Source organism: Cherax quadricarinatus, chromosome 50, assembly GCF_038502225.1.
Source record: "Cherax quadricarinatus isolate ZL_2023a chromosome 50, ASM3850222v1, whole genome shotgun sequence".
Taxonomy (NCBI): Eukaryota; Metazoa; Arthropoda; class Malacostraca; order Decapoda; family Parastacidae; genus Cherax; species Cherax quadricarinatus.
In genome coordinates this window covers 16697373-16717237 of record NC_091341.1, presented here as the reverse complement: position 1 = coordinate 16717237, position 19865 = coordinate 16697373, and the positions used below count along the sequence as shown (strand labels likewise).

Below are 19865 nucleotides of genomic sequence, written 5' to 3'. Positions count from 1 at the left end.
TTTTCTAAAGCTGAAGAGACTAAGTAAAGAATTTATCAGTGAACAATTTGTACTTTTCCTGGCATGAAACCAAACCTGCAAGGGTTAAGAATATTATGCTTGGTTATAAATACATACATTTGTTTATGTTTCAAACATTTTATAAAACAATGACAGGTTATAAATTAACCTGTAGTTGATTTCTGTTGGGTCAACATTTTTGTGGAGGAGCATAATCCTTAACAGCTTAAGGAAGTTGGGAGTTTTGCTTTCTATAGACTTCGTGAACAATATAGCAATGGTAGGTGAAAGTACATGAGAATCTTTCTTATATATGAATAGTGGTATATAAGCTGTTTCCTCCTGTCATCTGATATGTATTCATGGAAGTCATACAATGCCTGGGGCATGGGCGGTAATTTGGTTTGATCCGAGGATTATTATTATAATCAAGGGGGAAGCACTAAACCCATAGGATTATACAGTGCTTGGGGGAGGGATGGAAGGTATTCAGGTTTAACTCAGGGAACTGGAGCACAGATCCAGTTCCCTAGATCAAGAGCCCCTCACCAGCATCAAGGAACCTTCCTTGAGGGGTTTGATCCGAGGAAAGAGAGCAGCTTTAATTTCTTGGCTGGAGAACCCCTGAAGGAATCTGTCATATGAATGAGCCTCCTAATACTGGCACAAACATTAATTACCATATGCAACTGTTCTTATAATACCTCCCTTCATGAGAGGCAAGACTGAGCTCATGGGTACAGAAATTAATGCTGCACTTACTTTAGAAGGTCAGGCGGCCTTGGAAGGCAGGAATAAGGTCCCACTTGTCAGCACAGGCCTCTGTTTCATGTCAGCAAGTGTATCTTTAACCATAAGCTAGCAACTTGTGTCACTCATTTCGCGGGCCTGGCACCATGACAGCAACACACAGGGCTCCAGCTCCTGGACATGTGGCACCCAAAGTGTGCAAACGGCACCAAATAATGTGTAAAGTCGTCAATAAGTGAGGAATAAACAGGAGACTGAGTCCAGATGTGCCCTCTTTGCCTGCCTCACACATACTGCTTCTTACAGGTAAACAACACTCAAATGTGTACCTTTGTTTCCTCTATCTTACCTCTCACATGATAATGATGTATGTAATTCAGGATAGAATAAGAGGTGCGTAGGTGCTATATGGCTAAGTTAAAAATTTATTTGACTCGATTAGAAAAGTCTATAATTATGGAGGGTATTTCGGGAAGACTTAAGCTAAATTGAAGCTATTAATAGGGTTGCACATGCAACATGGTTTAATCGTAACACTTTCAGCTTTATTCCCTGATTATTGTGTCCATTTAGCCACCTGGCTGCATGTTGTCACATTATTTTTGAGTTATATTTATTCAACAAACCTAACAGGATTTTGAAAATTTTTATTGAGGAGTTTTGTATTAGGGACAATACTGTTCATAATATTCCTCAAATTAATTGCATATTCATATATTCTAGGAATAATAGTTAATTTTATGTTAGGAAAATGTAAACATAATCACATTATGCAATTATCCAGATTCTGTTTTAAGAAGATTATAGAAGATTATTAAAAAAATAGCAAAGCAAGAGCAATAAGAGTAAAAGTAATAATTAGTCTGGGGAATTAAGGTGGAACGAGGTAGGATATATATTAGGCAGTATATAAATGATAATTCCTGCGTATCGGGTGGGGGGCGCCACCGCTGCAACAGCTGGTGTTTGTCAGGACTTTTGAACGTGTTGGTGAGTCCTACTTGTATTTTATACTTCATCCTGGACTCCTCTCTCATTCTCACTAGAATTATCCTTACATGTCAAGAACTCGTGATTTGATCTATTTTATTCATTTGACTGAACAGTTATATAAAATTTGTGCACAGTATTTTGAATTGTTAAAAAGTTCATGTGTTTTTTTTTATCTTGATGTTCTGTGCTCACTAATCTTAGCCAAGGTGTGGATCATGTGAGTCACTTCACAGTCTTAATTACTCTATAACATTTGTTTTGCAGTGTTTTGGCAAGATTGCTGGATAAGTTTTTACAATATTCTCTCAGGGCTCTGCTCTTTTTCCCTCTTAAGCTGCAAGTTAATTTATTAAGAGAGGGAGAGACATGTACAGGTATGCATAAGTATAATTATCATACATACTTTAACATATGTGTAAACGACCTAGAAAATGTACAGAGAACTTTCACGGCGCGCATAACGGAGATAAAACACCTCAATTACTGGGAGCGCTTGAGGTTTCTAAACCTGTATTCCCTGGAACGCAGGAGGGAGAGATACATGATTATATACACCTGGAAAATCCTAGAGGGACTAGTACCAAACTTGCACACGAAAATCACTCACTACGAAAGCAAAAGACTTGGCAGACGATGCACCATCCCCCCAATGAAAAGCAGGGGTGTCACTAGCACGTTAAGAGACCATACAATAAGTGTCAGGGGCCCGAGACTGTTCAACTGCCTCCCAGCACACATAAGGGGGATTACCAACAGACCCCTGGCAGTCTTCAAGCTGGCACTGGACAAGCACCTAAAGACAGTTCCTGATCAGCCGGGCTGTGGCTCGTACGTTGGTTTGCGTGCAGCCAGCAGCAACAGCCTGGTTGATCAGGCGCTGATCCACCAGGAGGCCTGGTCACAGACCGGGCCGCGGGGGCGTTGACCCCCGAAACTCTCTCCAGGTAAACTCCAGGTAACCCAAAAAATGTCAGTTATTTATTTCCATTGGGGCCATGGTTAAATTTACACTTGAGAGATTCAGTAGACTCAAATATAGCCCATAGATGAATAATACAGCATTTCCAGTTTAAATGGTGAGAGTATTTTGTTATATAAATTTTAAATGCTGTGTGAACTTCATCAGGTCATAAGTTTATATATTTTTTTTAAGTACAGGGACTCAAGTACAGTCACACAAATTTAGGTGATTTTTCCATTATAATATACTGTAATGTGTAGATTACCCAGGTTAACTCAAAAATTCAAAGTGACTTATTTCCATTGGGGCCCTTATAATATTTAAAGCCTAACTTGAAGATAAGAGATAAGATAAAATTTTCTTCAAATTTTTAAACTCCAGAGGGTTAGCCACCCAGGATAACCCAAGAAAGTCAGTTCGTCATTGAGGACTGTAACTTGTTTCCATTGGGGTCCTTAATCTTGTCCCCCAGGATGTGACCCACACCAGTCGACTAACACCCAGGTACCTATTTGCTGCTAAGTGAACAGGACAACAGGTGTAAGGAAACGCGTTGAAATGTTTCCGCCCGCCGGGAATCTAACCTGGGCTCTTCGTGTGTGAAGCAGGAGCTTTAACCACCAATCATGATTTAATCACTTTCTTTTGTATTTGCTGTTCACTCTACCCTTTTCTTGATCTAATTTTTATATTAAAATTTTGCCATTAGTTTATACAATTCAATTCAGATTTATTTTGATATTACATAACCTTAATATTTAAAATGAACTTATTTCATAATAAAGATTTTTAGTATTGCTGACTTGTACTAAAGTACAATATGGAATTTCTCAACTGTTTTATAACTGAAATTACTAGACATTACAGTAGAAACAGCAGCCAGTGCTATTGCAGTAACCTGGCATTTAAGATGGTGCAAAATTTGTGTATGCTTCAATGTTTTCAGGAAGAATGCACTTTGGTTTTGATTAGTTTATGCTTAAAGATGAGTTAGGTTAGGTTAGGCAGTATTAGAAAGTTATATTGTATTCCTAAGATTGAGCAAAACATCAAACACCCAGTAACATTTGTTATCAGTAATGGTTAGGATATGGATATAGATATAGATCTACTCGTATCTATGTCCATATTCTATCCGTGACTGATAACAAGTGTTACTGTGTGTTATGATGTTTTCCTCAGTCTTAGATAATCTTGAATTGACTTGAGTCTGTGAAAGCCCATGGGTAGAATTTTGTTTAGACTTCATGCACATTTTAAAATTTTTACTATACATGTACTACTATTAAGTGTGCCGTAGCTCAATCGCTAGGGCACTCACTGAGGTCCGGAGATCAAATCCTTGGTTCGGCTGGAAAACACTAGGATGTGTTTCCTGAAGACACCTGTTGTCTGTGTTCACCTGTCAATATAAAATGGGTATTTGGGTATTAGTCAACTGGTGTAGTCCGCATCCTGGGACAAAACTGACCTAATTTGCCCAAAATGCTCAGCATAACAAGCAGCTTTCTATATACTCTAGTAGTATGTCATTGATGTCAGCTAGGCCTGTATATCTTGTACATGTACTTATAGGAATAAAGAATATTATTATTATTATTTATTTTTTATTTAATTTATTAATTATTTATTATTTATTGTTTGTTATTATTATTATTATTATTATTATTATTATTATTATTATTATTATTACATGTTAGGAAAGTAGCATGGTTCTGTTTCCCATAATATGGAATGAATATACATAAATGCATTGGAGATCATACAGGGAAGGATGACAGAATTAATCCACTGTATAAGTAAATTTTGCATATGAAAATAGTTTGAGAACCCTGAACATACTCTTGAAGACAAAATGAGAGGAGAAACAATTGAAGCATATACAAGTGGAAGACTGGTTTAAACAAGAGAGTATAATTAGGGTGCTAAGACTATCTACCATAGCAAATAAAGAACTTGGAGCAAAGGATTCAAGCTGGATTAATTCAGATTCAGAAAGGATATGGGAAAGTACTGGTTTAACAGTGGATTTATAGATGAGTGAAACTATCTGCTGGTCATTGAAACTGACACTTGCACAAATATATGAATGAGAAGGGTATGATTTGAGGACATGCCTAACATGGGCCAATAGGCCAACTACAGTGCTCCTCTTATGTTCATAGATATAATTTTAGTATTTTAATCTAGTGCATACAGTACAACACTCGTACATTTAAAAAACATTCCAGCAGTTTCCAATTTTAATTTTTTTTTTTTACAATAGCTTTATATAGTTACCTTGTACATTTTTAAAACATTTTATTCTATATTTTTTTCAGAAGAGAATGGCAGACTTAAACAGTCTTCTGGAAAGTATCAAGACAGGCCAGGTGGTGGGTCTACAAAGTGATATTCAAGTAAGTGGTGACCACTTATATGTGTAACAACTTTCCTACAAATGCTCTTCACTCTTATTAATGAAATTGTATTAGGAAATTTGTGAACAGGAAATTTGACATACTATAAATTTAAATACATAAAGTTGGAAGCATGTGGTTTTTATTTGTATTCATATATGTGCATGTGTGTGTTTTCCATAGACCATGTGTCTAAGGGCAATGTGTAGTGTAAATAGTATGTATAGAATTTGGAGTGTGGAAATTAGGAGGAGGTATGGAATTACTAAAAGTATTATTTAGAAGGCTGAAGAGGGGTTGTTAAGATGATTTGGTTATTTAGAGAGGGTGGAGAAAAATAGAATGACGGAGGGTGTATAAATCGACAGTGGAGGGGAGGAAGGGGTAGAAGAGGGTTTTGTGTGCAAGGGGCTTGGACATACAGCAGACGTGTGTGTGGGGGTATTAGGAATGAATGGAGATGAATGGTTTTTAGGACCTGATGAGCTGTTGGAGTGTGAGCAGGGTAATATTTTGTGAAGGAATTCAGGGAAGCCGGTTAGCCAGACTTGAGCCATGGAGGTGGGAAGTACAGTGCCTGCACTTTAAAGGAGGGGTTTGGGATAGTGGCTGTTTGGAGTGACATCTAAACTGTCATATCTGGGCACCTCTGCAAAGACAGTGAATATGTGTGAATAATGGTGAAAGTGTTTATTTTTGGGTCACCTTGCCTTGGTGGGAGACGGCAGACGTGTTGAAAAAAAAATAATTTTGCTGTGTAGGATATATTTAATGTCATAACACAGTAATGTAATACACTTCCATTTTATTTCAATTTTAATAACATGCATAACTATTACTACAGTGATCTTTAATGAGTTTTTCTTGTCACTCATAATTTTTATGAAGTACAGTACATGTATATATTTAAATTTTTCTTTGAATGTTGAACAAGTAGCAGGTAGAATTCTCATGTGTTAAAAGATCATAATTATGGAACAGCCCATCAGGTGATTCCAAAGACTTAAAATTATAATTGGCTAAAAACTAAATGCAAAAAAAAAAAAAAAAAAAAAAAACTTGAAAATAATGTAAATTGAGCAATGATAAATTATAAATACCGTTATCCAACAGTAATTATTGCATATGTAAGTCTTGTCACACCATTTTACCTCTTTATCAATTGCAAACTCATCTCTAGCTCTTTAAACTTAAGACTGTTATTATTATGCCCTTGCTATAATTTTTTTTAGCACACTACGAGTCTCCCACTGAGGTAGGGTGACCCGAAAAAGAAGAAACAGTCATTCATTCATTCAATCAATCAATCAATCAATCACTGTCTTCACAGAAACGTGTTAACATCATAGCTCAGGTGACCTTCTGAACTGCAACATCCCTGACCCTCTTTCAGAGTGCAGGCACTGTACTTTCATCCTCCATGAATGCTCATTATTAATCATTTTATAATTCAACTCTTAATATTTATTATTTAAAACACTACCAATGTATTAACAACCTTCAAAGTGTTTCACCTTCATCCCGGTAATACCTTTACAAATATTTAGTGCTGTAATTTAATAATAGGTTAATTCTTAATGAAATGCTGTATATAATTATTTGCTTCTCTAAAGTTATCCCAACATGTCAGCAGTATCTATGTACTTTTAAAAAATACAGTGGACCCCCGCTTAACGATCACCTCCCAATGCGACCAATTATGTAAGTGTATTTATGTAAGTGCGTTTGTACGTGTATGTTTGGGGGTCTGAAATGGACTAATCTACTTCACAATATTCCTTATGGGCACAAATTCGGTCAGTACTGGCACCTGAACATACTTCTGGAATGAAAAAATATTGTTAACCGGGGGTCCACTGTATATATTAATTACTTGATTCTTTAGCTCTCATTAGCCAATATCACTTCTAATTGGAAAAACAAAAATGTGCAGAAAATGGATGGTTTGCCTCAGTATGCATATGCTTAATATGTACAATATAGTGTGTCACCCTCTGTAAATGGAAAGTTTGGTTTAAACATTCATTAGTCATGAAACCTTGCAATTCCTTTTCATGTACAGTCTATTTCTACTTGCAGAGATTCTTGGAGATACCACATAATGCCAATGGGGAAGGACAGCAAATCATCAGATATTGTTCCCGTTATGTGTATGAGAACCAAGATCTCGAGCAGCAGACTTTCTCTGCTATATTGGACATAATTGACATTGCTTGTAAATACCAGCATACACAAATTGCAAGTGACACAACTTTTCATGTAAAATCTATGTTTTACATCATATTGATTTCCACAAAAAGAAAGGTATGTTTATAATCCTGGAGCCAGTTAGGTAGTGAGGGAGGGAAAGGAGTAAGAAATGTTTAGAATTCTTGATCTGAATTTTTAGAAATGAAATATAGATAAGAGCAGTGTCTGTCTGTGTCATTATCACATTTTCAACCCTTATATGATTCATCACATGGTAATTCTTTGTGCTTACATTTAATCAAAGGTGGTCCTGTTTTGCCTTAATCCTTTATAACTACTAGACATGTTTTTGAAAAGTACATGTTGCAGATTCAAACAATATCCCAAATTCTTCACCACCATCCAAGTAGCCCTTTATATATGATAGTCATAGTTAGATCCGTAAGATCATAATTCATGTTAAATGCTAAACCCATGTAGGCCATTCAGTGCAAGACATCATGGAGGATTGATCCTTCATCTGTGTGCCAGACAGATGTGATTCCTATTAGTACTTGTCAAGATGTTCTATATCCTTGAAAAAAATGCCATACCACATGCCTACAATGCAAAAAAAAGTGTGGGGGGGGGGGGGGGTATTGTTTAAATTAAAAAAAAGGCAAGTGACATCAAACTGCAAGGAATAATATCAACTACGTACTATACTCTATAGGAAACCAAGAATTTTGTAAATTGTGTGTGCTATAGCAATATATAACTCCATTATATGAATGGAGACGAATGGTATTTGGGACCTGACGAGCTGTTGGAGCATGAGCAGGGTAATATTTAGTGAAGGGATTCAGGGAAACCGGTTATTTTTATGTAGCCGGACTTGAGTCCTGGAATTGGGAAGTACATGCCTGCACTTTAAAGGAGGGATTTGGGATATTGGCAGTTTGGAGGGATATGTTGTATATCTTTATAAGTATATGCTTCTAAACTGTTGTATTCTGAGCACCTCTGCAAAAACAGTGATTATGTGTGAGTGAGGTGAAAGTGTTGAATGATGATGAAAGTATTTTCTTTTTGGGGATTTTCTTTCTTTTCGGGTCACCCTGTCTTGGTTGGAGATGGCTGACTTGTTAAAAATATATGTGTATATATATATATATATATCTTCTTCTTTCAACGTACCAGCCGTATCCCACTGAGGTGGGGTGGCCCAAAAGGAGAAACAAAAGTTTTGCCTTTTAAAGTTAGCAATATATACAGGAGAAGGGGTCACTAGCCCCTTGCTCCCGGCATTTTAGTTGCCTCTTACAACACACGTGGCTTACGGAGGAGAATTCTGTTCCACTTTCCCATGGAGATAAGAGGAAATAGACAAGAACAAGAACTAGAAAGAAAATAGAAGAAAACCCAGAGGGGTTTGTATATATATGCTTGTACATGTATGTGTAGTGTGACCTAAGTGTAAGAAGAAGTAGCAAGACGTACCTGAAATCTTGCATGTTTATGAAACAGAAAAAAGGACACCAGCAATCCTACCATCATGTAAAACAATTACAGACTTTCGTTTTACACTCACTTGGCAGGACGGTAGTGCCTCCCTTGGCGGTTGCTGTCTACCAACCTACTCCCTATGATATATATATATTCTTCTTTTTTCAACACACCGGCTGTATCCCACCGAGGCGGGGTGGCCCAAAAGGAAAAACGAAAGTTTCTCCTTTTACATTTAGTAATATATACAGGAGAAGAGGTTACTAGCCCCTTGCTCCTGGCATTTTAGTTGCCTCTTACAACACACATGGCTTACGGAGGAAGAATTCTGTTCCACTTCCCCATGGAGATAAGACAAAATAAACAAGAACAAGAACTAGAAAGAAAATAGAAAACCCAGAGGGGTGTGTGTGTATATTTATGCTTGTACATGTATGTGTAGTGTGACCTAAGTGTAAGTAGAAATAGCAAGACATACCTGAAATCTTGTATGTTTGAGACAGAAAGAAGACACCAGCAATCCTACCATCATGTAAAACAATTACAGGTTTCCGTTTCACGCTCACTTGGCAGGATGGTAGTACCTTCCTGGGCAGTTGCTGTCTACCAACCTACTACCTAAATATATATGTAGTATATATATATATATGTATAATTTTTTTTTTTTTTTTTTAACAAGGCTTTTCCCAAAAAAATGTGAATTGCTATCCCCATATATAGTATTTGTGATTAAAAAAAAAATCTACACCCGAGTCTTGTTATTATTTTATGGCTTAATACTTTCAGGATCTGCACCATTATTTGGCTGGGCTGATCACCAGTTTGGAACCGTTCTTGAATAAGTGTGACACTTCAAATGGTGATGCCTTATCCATAGTGAAGAGTCTATATCAGAGTGTTTGGAATGCTAGTTTAGTTGCTACTTCACCTGTAGAGGCTCTTACTTTGCAAAGATTTGCATTACAATACCTCATTGCTTCAGGATCAAGTGTATCAAAAGTGTGTGGACAAGCTCTAAAAGCACATCTCAGTTATGAACAAGTACATAAGTCGTCAGAACACCTTGATACATTTTATCAGTGTATCATCAGTAAGTTGACAGAGACTGCTAAAATAGAGAGAAAATATGATGATGATGAAGTGTTAGCTGTATTTGGTCTAGTCATGGAATATGCAAAGATTGTTGTTAAGTTGAATGTGTGTGCACTGTTCAGCAAAATAACTTGCCCATTTGTTACTTTCTGTGAAAGTTTTTGTGACCAACAAATTATCCTAGCCTTAAAAGTTGGTCTTAAACTTACTGAGGTGGGCATGGCACTCAAGGTTGGCAAATGTAAGGAAGAGATGATGGTCAAGCTGGTCACATCATTTCGAGTGGTTCCCATCGTCTTTGTGCCAAACACAATCATGCTAGTCAGCTTGTTGAATACAATAGCACTTTTTGAATACCAACAGGATAAGGATATTCTAGTAAGAGCTTTTTAGTATTGTATGTACTACACTATGTAAACAATATTCATATTTTGATTATATGTATATATATACATGTATAGGTATGCACTATCTATCAAAATTAATTTTAGTTTCTGTTTATCAGTATTCTTTAAATAGTCAAGTGCTGTCATGTCTTGTGGAGGCTCTACTTGAAAGATGTAATACACCATTACAAGAAGAAAATGTCAAGAAGGTAAGCAAGGCTTATAGCAAACCAATTAAAAAATTAAGGCATAAAAGTATAAAGGTCTAATTATTTTGCTATTGGTATCATGGCAGTTTGGAGGGATATGTTGTGTATCTTTATACATATATGCTTCTAAACTGTGATTGTAATATGTTTTAGTGCAGGATGACAGTATAAATCTAAAATTAACTTTATATAATTTGCATGTTTATTATACAGTACTCCTATCTTGTTTGTTTTCCTTCAGGTTGCTACTGTATTACATCAGCAGTTAGGCTGCTTTGTTGGCATGATGAAAACTTCTCCTGATCACAAGATACTGACTCAAGCACTAACCTGGGTCATTAAAACAAATACGTTTATGTCTACTCATTGTGGTAAAACATCCGATGCAGTGTGGAATATTTACAATGTTGGTAAGCTCATGTATTACTGCAGAATTCTTTCTCAACAAGGCTGTTGAGTTAGTACTAATGCACTTTTCTTAATACTTTCACCTAGTGTGCATGTCTTTTATTATCTTTTTATATAAAAAAAATCTTTAGTCTTTAAATTTAGCTTTAATGGTTTGCAGATTTGTTGAGGCTTAGACTGCAAAGAACTTGTTATTGGGTATTTCCTTATCAAGGCAGCATGATCCAAAGAAAAGAATCACTTGCTCTTTGCCTGTCTTTTCTGAAAGTATATACATGTGATCTAGTGAGGACCCACCAAACTCCAATATATTTACCCAACTTTGATTGCACGAACTCTTCCTCCTGCCCCCATAACTCTTTTCTGTCCATTTTCCTGACTCCTAGATACATCATTACCATTGTCAGTGCACATGTCCCAAAAAATGCCTTGCCTTCTCTTTAATGCACTTGCATTTGCATTCTGGATATTGTCAGATTACTTTCTCTCTTCCTCATCTCATCCATCTCGATTTCATACAACTCTCTTAACCGATATTTCTCCATCCTTCACCCTTGAAAAATCATGTTGATAATACCTCTTCCTTTAAATTATACCCATCATACAATCAAACATTCTTATTTACTTCCTATTCACTACATAATACAGTGTCTGAAAAAAAATCATTGTTGTGAAACAAAAATAAGTGTGCTGCCAGTTGAGTACTGAATGTTTTTTTTTTTTTCCAACCACATAAAGAAAATAATTGAAACACTCGTATGTTTGGTATCCCTCCCATCTTAGACACGAGACAAAATCCAAAGTTCTCAATAACCCATACACCATGATAGAGGGAGGTGTTGTCAAACTTCCATCATTTGCTCAGAACAGATGCTGAAAATGTTAGTAAAAATTCCTTCCTCCCCTTCCCTACCCATTGTTTTCTCCCCTCACCACAACTAATCAAAAGTTTGATAACAATGATTTTAGGTATGCAGTATAGCTTAAATGAAGCTTTTATTTTTTCTTACAGGAGTCAACTCTGGTAATTTAGGAGTGCTTGCTTTCCGAATTAACAAGTACGATATGGCAGCTAAATTTCTTGAAACCTCTGTAGACATGCTGGACAGGTACCATGTATTAGCTTCAGAAGAACAAAAGGTATTACCATTGAAAGCAAATTCTTTATGCATAGTATCAGATCATATGTACTTAAAAACTGACTAGGTGACCTAGTTTGGGGATAAGTATTTTAATGCAGTTTATGGAGTTCTTTAATTTATGTATTTTAAAATTTCATATTAGCTAAAAAAATACTGGAAATAATCATATACATGTATATTTATGTGCATGCACAATTTTTGTCTAAATGATAATGTCATAATGATAGTTATTGTACCATGTTCATATATGCCTGCTGGATGCTTGATTCCTTACCTCTCTGAACCTTCTTCACACTCCTACCAACACTTCTTGGAAGTCTTCATATTCTTCTATTGATATTAAATTTAAGCACCCTCTTAAACTATCTATATGTGGCCCACAAAAATCTGAACACACTTGATCTTTGAATTGTATGTTTCATACTGTCACACCATCATATGCAGTGGTCCCCCGACCTACGATATTAATCCGTTCTTGAGGGCCCATCGTAAGACGAAATGATCGTAGGTTGAATTAATTTTCCCCATAAGAAATAATGGAAATCAAATTAATCCGTGCAAGATACCCAAAAGTATGAAAAAAAAAAATTTACCACATGAAATACAGCGGACCCCCGCATACCGTTGGCATCACATAACGTTAAATCCGCATACCGATACATTTTATCGCTAAGATTTTGCCTCGCATACCGCTAAAAAACCCGCTCAACGCTATTCGTCCGAGACGCGTCTAATGTGCGGCCTGAGCCAGCCTCACATGTTCCGCCGGTGGCATTCTTTACCAGCCAGCCTCCACGGTAACATCCAAGCATACAATCGGAACATTTCGTATTATTACAGTGTTTTTGGTGATTTTATCTGCAAAATAAGTGACCATGGGCCCCAAGAAAGCTTCTAGTGCCAACCCTGTGGTCAAAAGGGTGAGAAATATCGAAATACTGTGGTCATGGTCAACTGCTGATGCTGCTGCTGCTGTAGCACTGTCAGCTGCTGCTGCTGCTGTAGCACCGTCAGCTGCTGCTGCTGCTGTAGCACCGTCAGCTGCTGCTGCTGCTGTACCACCATCAGCTGCTGCTGCTGCTGCTGTAGTACCATCTGCTGCTGCTGCAGCACCGTCTGCTGCTGCTGTAGCACTGTCAGCTGCTGCTGTAGCACCATCAGCTGCTGCTGCTGCTGTACCACCGTCAGCTGCTGCTGCTGCTGTAGTACCGTCTGCTGCTGTAGCACTGTCAGCTGCTGCTGCTGCTGTAGTACCGTCTGCTGCTGTAGCACCGTCAGCTGCTGCTGCTGCTGTAGCACCGTCAGCTGCTGCTGCTGTAGCACCGTCAGCTGCTGCTGCTGCTGCTGCTGTAGCACCGTCAGCTGCTGCTGCTGCTGTACCACCGTCAGCTGCTGCTGCTGTTGTACCGTCTGCTGCTGCTGTAGCACCGTCTGCTGCTGCTGCACCACCGTCAGCTGCTGCTGCTGCTGTAGCACCGTCAGCTGCTGCTGTAGCACTGTCAGCTGCTGCTGCTGCTGCTGTAGCACCATTGTTGGTGTGGCTTATTGAGAATACCAAGAAAAAATTAACCCCAGAGGGTTAGCCACCCAGGATATCCCAAAAAAGTCAGTGTCATCGAAGACTGTCTAACTTATTTCCATTGGGGTCCTTAATCTTGTCTCCCAGGATGCAACCCACACCAGTCTACTAACACCCAGGTGAACAGGGAAAAATCCCTGGAACTAGTGCTCATATTGGTGAATTTAAAGCCAGCAATGGTTGGTTTGAGAGATTTAAGAATCGTAGTGGCATACACAGTGTGATAAGGCCTGTTCTGGAAGAAAAAGCCAAACAGGACCTACAGTACTCAGGAGGAAAAGGCACTCCCAGGACACAGTGTCTCATCAGTCATTGCTGCATCTTCAATAAAGGTAAGTGTCATTTATTCTTCGTTTAGTAGAGTAGTACATGCACAATATATATTGTGCATGTACTACTCTACTATTGTGCATGTATCCTTCTCTTTGTGTGTAGGAAAATGTATATTTCATGTGGTAAAATTTTTTTTTTCGTACTTTTGGGTGTCTTGCACGGATTAATTTGATTTCCATTATTTCTTATGGGGAAAATTCATTCGCATAACGATAATTTCGCATAACAATGAGCTCTCAGGAACGGATTAATATCGTTATGCGGGGGTCCACTGTATACATTTTCCTACACACAAAAAGAAGGATACATGCACAATAGTAGATTAGTACATGCACAATAGTAGATTAGTACATGCACAATAGTAGATTAGTACATGCACAATAGTAGATTAGTACATGCACAATAGTAGATTAGGACATGCACAATATATATTGAGCATGTACTACTCTACTAAATGAAGAATAAATGACACTTACCTTTATTGAAGATGCAGCAATGACTGATGAGACACTGTGTCCTGGGAGTGCCTTTTCCTCCTGAGTAATGTAGGTCCTGTTTGGCATTTTCTTCCAGAACAGGCCTTATCACACTGTATGCCATCACAATTCTTAAATCTCTCAAACCAACTTTTGCTGGCCTTAAATTCACCAGTATGAGCACTAGTTCCAGGCATTTTTTCCTGTTCACCTAGGTGTTAGTCGACTGGTGTGGGTCACATCCTGGGAGACAAGATTAAGGACCCCAATGGAAATAAGTTACAGTCCTCGATGACACACTGACTTTTTTGGGTTATCCTGGGTGGCTAACCCTTTGGGGTTAATTGTTTCTCGGTATTCTCGATAAGCCACACCAACAACGGTGCTACAGCAGCAGCAGCAGCTGACGGTGCTACAGCAGCAGCAGCAGCTGATGGTGCTACAGCAGCAGCAGCAGCTGACGGTGCTACAGCAGCAGCAGCAGCTGACCATGCTACAGCAGCAGCAGCTGACCGTGCTACAGTAGCAGCAGCTGACCGTGCTACAGCAGTAGCAGCAGCAGCTGACCGTGGTACGATAGTATTTCGATAATATTTCTCACCCTTTTTACCACAGGGTTGGCACTAGAAGCTTTCTTTGAGCTCATGGTGGCTTATTTAGCAGTTAGAAATACTAAAAACACTGGAATAATACAAAATATATTCTGAATGAATGCGTGGGAGCGACCGCTCTGGCTTGTAAACATTGGCACACTAACTGAAGGCAGGCCAGCTGAGGCAAGCTCAGGGGGACAGACACGTGGACACGTACCGGACGAATGCTGTAGGTCAAGTTTTTCAACGTACGTCGGGGTCAAATTTTTACGCTGAAAAGCATCGTAGGTCGGTTTTAACGTAGGTTGGGGACATCGTACATCGGGGGTCCATTGTAATTATGTTTATTCCTTTGTACATATTAGGAAATTAACTTCATCTTTCAAAGACCCATCTGTTAATACATACAATCACAAATAGGAATGTACTAAAGTATCAGCATTGGTAATGGCTAAAAAATGTGGCAGATACCAGCCGATTCTTTTAAATATAAATATGTGTAATATACGTACATGGGACTTGACAAGCTGTTGGAGTGTGAGCAGGGTAATATTTTGTGAAGGGATTCAGGGAAACCAGTTAGCTGGACTTGAGTCCTAGAGGTGGGAATTACAGTGCTTGGACTGTACAAGGGAAGGGGTTTGGGATATTCGCTGTTTAGTTACAACTAAACTGTTGTATCTGTGGGCCTCTAGTAAGACAGTGACATTGTGAATGATGGTGAAAGTTTCTCTTTCGGGTCACCCTGCCTCTGGGAGATGGCTAGCGTGTTAAAAAAAAAATGCGCTTAAAATATTAAAATTAACACTACATCATGATTGTGAGGGTTACTCACATGCACTCTCACACACTAACACAGTACAGACACTTCATCTAGTTATCCATGGTTGCTTTCTCGAGCAAAGTAATGAAAGACAATTTTGCTAACTGTGGGCAAATATTGAGCCACTTAAGTTACTCTCCTCTTGCCTACAGTAAACTAGAGGCTCTTTAATAACAAAATGACCTATCAAAGCACAAACTTGTTCAGAATGTACTGTACCTACCCGCTAGAAAAGCAGATTTTTAATGTAAGATCACGTCTAAAAACAAAAACAAGCCATTGCAGTGTATTCCTTAGATAACACACCTACCATCATTTGATGGCAAAAAGTGGAATCTTATTGCCAGGTTATCTTTGTTGAAAATATTTTGTAGTGAAAGAAATTGTTCGCTCTCAGAAATACTGTCAAGTAGAATATTTGAAACATTTCATTTACAAAAGTTTTGAGTGATCCAATATCCTCAGGCTTTTGTAGCACACTGTCAGCTGTTGAAACATCACTGCAGGTGTGTGTGAGCATGTAAGATAGGAGTGAGTTGAGTCAAGTGGTTTTTATGACTTGTACTGTTGGAGTGTGAGCAAGGTAACATTTAGGAAAGGATTCAGGGAAACCAGTTAACTGGACTTGAGTCCTGGAGGTAGGGGGTACAGTGCATACACTCTGAAAGAGGGGGTTAGGTATATTGTAGTTTAGAGGGGCATCTAAGCTAAGATTTTGATTGTGGGAACTTGTATTATTACAGATGGTCATGTACATATTTTCTCTACTGTTCTTCCACCTAAATAAGCTGTTCCCTTAAAAATAGTCTATAAGCTGAGGCTGATTTTGGAAATTTGGTCTAGTTGCCCTAGAATAATAAGGGTTTGTAGTATACAACTCCAGTATTTTTGTTTAATTTTTTCTCTCCTCCCTTTACTACAGTCTTTTTTGTTATTTAGAACACAATTTTTCTTTTTTTCTTTTTGCAACAAAAGAAACAAAACACTACATACGTTTTATTACACATTTAATTACCATATTCTTTTTATAAAAGATTGTTGTGGCTCCATCATTAAGCAAGAAAGTGAAGCTGTGGAGTGATGCTCTCAGGTACCATGAGAATTTATGGGAGGCAGGCGTTGCTGCTGCTCGTGGACACATCAGAGGCTGCCTCACTCTTGATGACTTGCTCATAGTATGGATCAAATGCAAGAGAGATGCTGAGAAATCTGGAAATAAAAATTTAAGGGCAAGTACCTGCCATTGATATTATGAATTGAGTATCCATTTATGTCATAATATGGTAAACAAGTTAACCTGTAAATGGTCCAAACATATATATACGTTTTTACCGCTAGTGCCCCAAACGTATATATGTTTTATTTTTCCTGCCTTCAAATTTGGCACGAATGGCATGAGATGCCTTGTCAGCATAGAATGGGTCCTAACACTCAGTGTGCGCGGTATTAAAAAAATCTGGGACCACTTATTACCTTGTGGGAGCACCGGTTCAAATGAGCGCCAGCTAGAGCAAACAGCGCAGCAAACACCTGGGATTCACTGATGTCATGTAGTATTAACACTCCCTGGCTTTGAGGTGGATGTGGCCACAAGTGGTTGAGGAAATATCAAAAAACCTCGATAATAACCCATGTGCAATATTTGTGCAACACCCTTTCAGAATGTCGTATAATCTATGCCCTAAGTTAAGAGAAACAACCCTGGCTGGCTGGCTGGCTGCCTGGCTGGATGATTGGCTGGCTAGCTGGCTGGCCAGCTGCATGGTGGCCAGCTGTGTGGCTGGCCGGCTGCTGGCGGCCTGACTCTATCTCCATTTGTCTGTCTATCTATGTCTATCTGTCTCTCTGTCTTTGTCTCTATCTGTTTTTGTCTATCTGTCTATCTCTTTCTATCTGTCTATCTCTATCTCACAGGTACACATAAATACATGTATACGTAGTGTAAATTACCTAGGATATCCCAAAAAATCCAGACAAAGTGCTATACTCTGCTTGAAGATGTGAGTAAAGGTGATGATGCAGTCTTGTGGCTCTGAGACAGAGAGCTAGACAGATAGACAGGGAGCTTGACAGACAGACAATTAGACAGACATGTTTGTGTACCAGTGAAAACAAAGGAGGGCCATGCTCATCAAACGTCACCTCTAATCTTTTCTTATCTGCTGCACCCTCCCCCACCCTCGTGTATGCTCATCAAACGTCAGCTCTTACCAGATGTTATCTCATCTTATGTCACTGTCAGGGGTGGACTTTATTTTTCATGCTTCAAGGCAACTTATTTTATTATTATTACATATTTTTCTCCCCCTCCTCCTCCTCCCCCTCCTCCTCCCCCTCCTCCTCCCCCTCCTCCTCGTCCCCCTCCTCCTCGTCCCCCTCCTCCTCGTCCTCCTCCCCCTCGTCCTCCTCCCCCTCCTCCTCCCCCTCCTCCTCCTCCCCCTCCCCCCCTCCCCCTCCCCCTCCCCCTCCTCCTCCTCCTCCTCCTCCTCCCCCTCCTCCTCCCCTCCTCCTCCCCCTCCTCCTCCCTCTCCTCCTCCCCCTCCCCCTCCCTCTCCCCCTCCCCCTCCCCCTCCTCCTCCCCCTCCTCCTCGTCCTCCTCCTCGTCCTCCTCCTCCTCCTCCTCCTCCTCCCCCTGCCCCTCCCCCTCCTCCCCCTCCCCTCCTCCCCCCTCCCCCTCCCCTTCCCCCTCCTCCTCCTCCCCCTCTCCCCTCCTCCTCCCCTCCTCCTCCTCCTCCTCCCTCCTCCCTCCTCCTCCTTCCTCCTCCCTCCTCCTTCCTCCTCCCTCCTCCTTTTCCCTCCTCCTTTTCCCTCCTCCTTTTCCCTCCTCCTCCTCCCTCCTCCCTCCCTCCCTCCCTCCCTCCCTCCCTCCCTCCCTCCCTCCCTCCCTCCCTCCCTCCCTCCCTCCCTCCCTCATCATCATCATCATCTCCAAAACATTGCTGGGACATACAAATACTTTGTATATATTCCAAGACAATAGTAAATGGGCAAGACAGGTGTAAATGTCCACCTGTCAGTGTGTTTGTGACAATGTGAATACAATTTCAGTGCCAAATACTAGTATCAGAACAAAGATTGGTTATGAAATGACAAGAACTACTATAAATTGTAATTATCAGAACATGAAAATTATATAAAATAATATGAAAAATAGGTCACACTACACATACATGTACACATTTATTTATACACACTCATCTGAGTTTTCTTTGATTTTATCTTAATAGTTCTTGGTCTTATTACTTTTCCTTTTATATCCATGGGGAAGTGGAATAAGAATCTTTTCTCCGTAAGCCATGCGTGTTGTAAAAGTCAACTAAAATGCCGGGAACAATGGGCTAGTAACCCCTTTTCCTGTAATAATTACTAAAAAGAATAAGAAAATTGGGTCACCCTGCCTCTGTGGGAGACGGCCGACTTGTTGAAAAAAAAAAAAAAAGGGTATATCGGTAACACTTTTGCAAGCGGCAGTGCTCCATGTTGCCGTCAGGTGATCCCCAAGTGCCAACTTTGCGGCCTCATATCTTGGTAAGTACTGACTCTAAATTTTTTTTTTTTATCCTATAACACTTAGAAAAATATGCTCTTTTTTTTCAATAAAAAAAAAACTATTTTTATTTTTCAAAATATTCGGGGCACTGGGGTAGTGAACGTATATATACGTTTGGACCATTTACAGGTTAAAATAGGTTTGTAAGTCAACTTCGAATAGTAATATTTGGTGCTCCTTCAGTAATTTGTATGCAGTTATATGTGAAATAAACTCAGTAAATTGTTTGAATACTTTGTGATAAAATAAAATTAAGGCAAAAAGAGTAACAGAGTTCATAAGTTATATACAGGCTCTCCTCACTTAGCGATGTACTCGTTTACCTACGCCTCAGACTTATGTCGGGCTCTATGACCAGTATTCATACCTAAATAATGTATATTAGAGGCTGATTTCCTCTATTCTCTTTATTACAATGTACAGTACACTACTGTATAAACATTTAAAAATATACCAGAAATGTTATAAATGGTGCAAAGGTGACATTAAAACAGTA

General features: G+C 39.1%; 2 protein-coding genes across 7 annotated transcripts in view; one reads left to right on the top strand and one right to left on the bottom strand.

The window, feature by feature from the left end:
* Positions 1-1030, bottom strand: part of Hsepi (D-glucuronyl C5-epimerase) — a 607106-nt gene extending 606076 nt beyond the window's left edge. For all 5 annotated transcript variants that reach the window (XM_070095437.1, XM_070095438.1, XM_070095439.1 and 2 more), the window contains exon 1: positions 763-1030. The gene's annotated coding sequence lies outside the window, so the exon portion shown is untranslated. The remainder of the gene's footprint in view (positions 1-762) is intronic.
* Positions 1031-1635: 605 nt separating this feature from the next.
* Positions 1636-19865, top strand: part of LOC128695463 (uncharacterized) — a 76512-nt gene continuing 58282 nt past the window's right edge. Inside the window, exons 1-8 of one of the 2 annotated variants that reach the window (XM_053786111.1) lie at positions 1636-1740; positions 5026-5103; positions 7183-7407; positions 9565-10248; positions 10376-10465; positions 10707-10875; positions 11886-12013; positions 16854-17048. In XM_053786111.1, coding sequence (XP_053642086.1) covers positions 5032-5103; positions 7183-7407; positions 9565-10248; positions 10376-10465; positions 10707-10875; positions 11886-12013; positions 16854-17048 — 1563 coding nt within the window. In that variant the 5' untranslated portion in view covers positions 1636-1740; positions 5026-5031. Of the gene's footprint in view, positions 1741-1787; positions 2118-5025; positions 5104-7182; positions 7408-9564; positions 10249-10375; positions 10466-10706; positions 10876-11885; positions 12014-16853; positions 17049-19865 lie in introns of those variants that run through there. The other variant, XM_053786112.2, reaches the window with a different exon arrangement.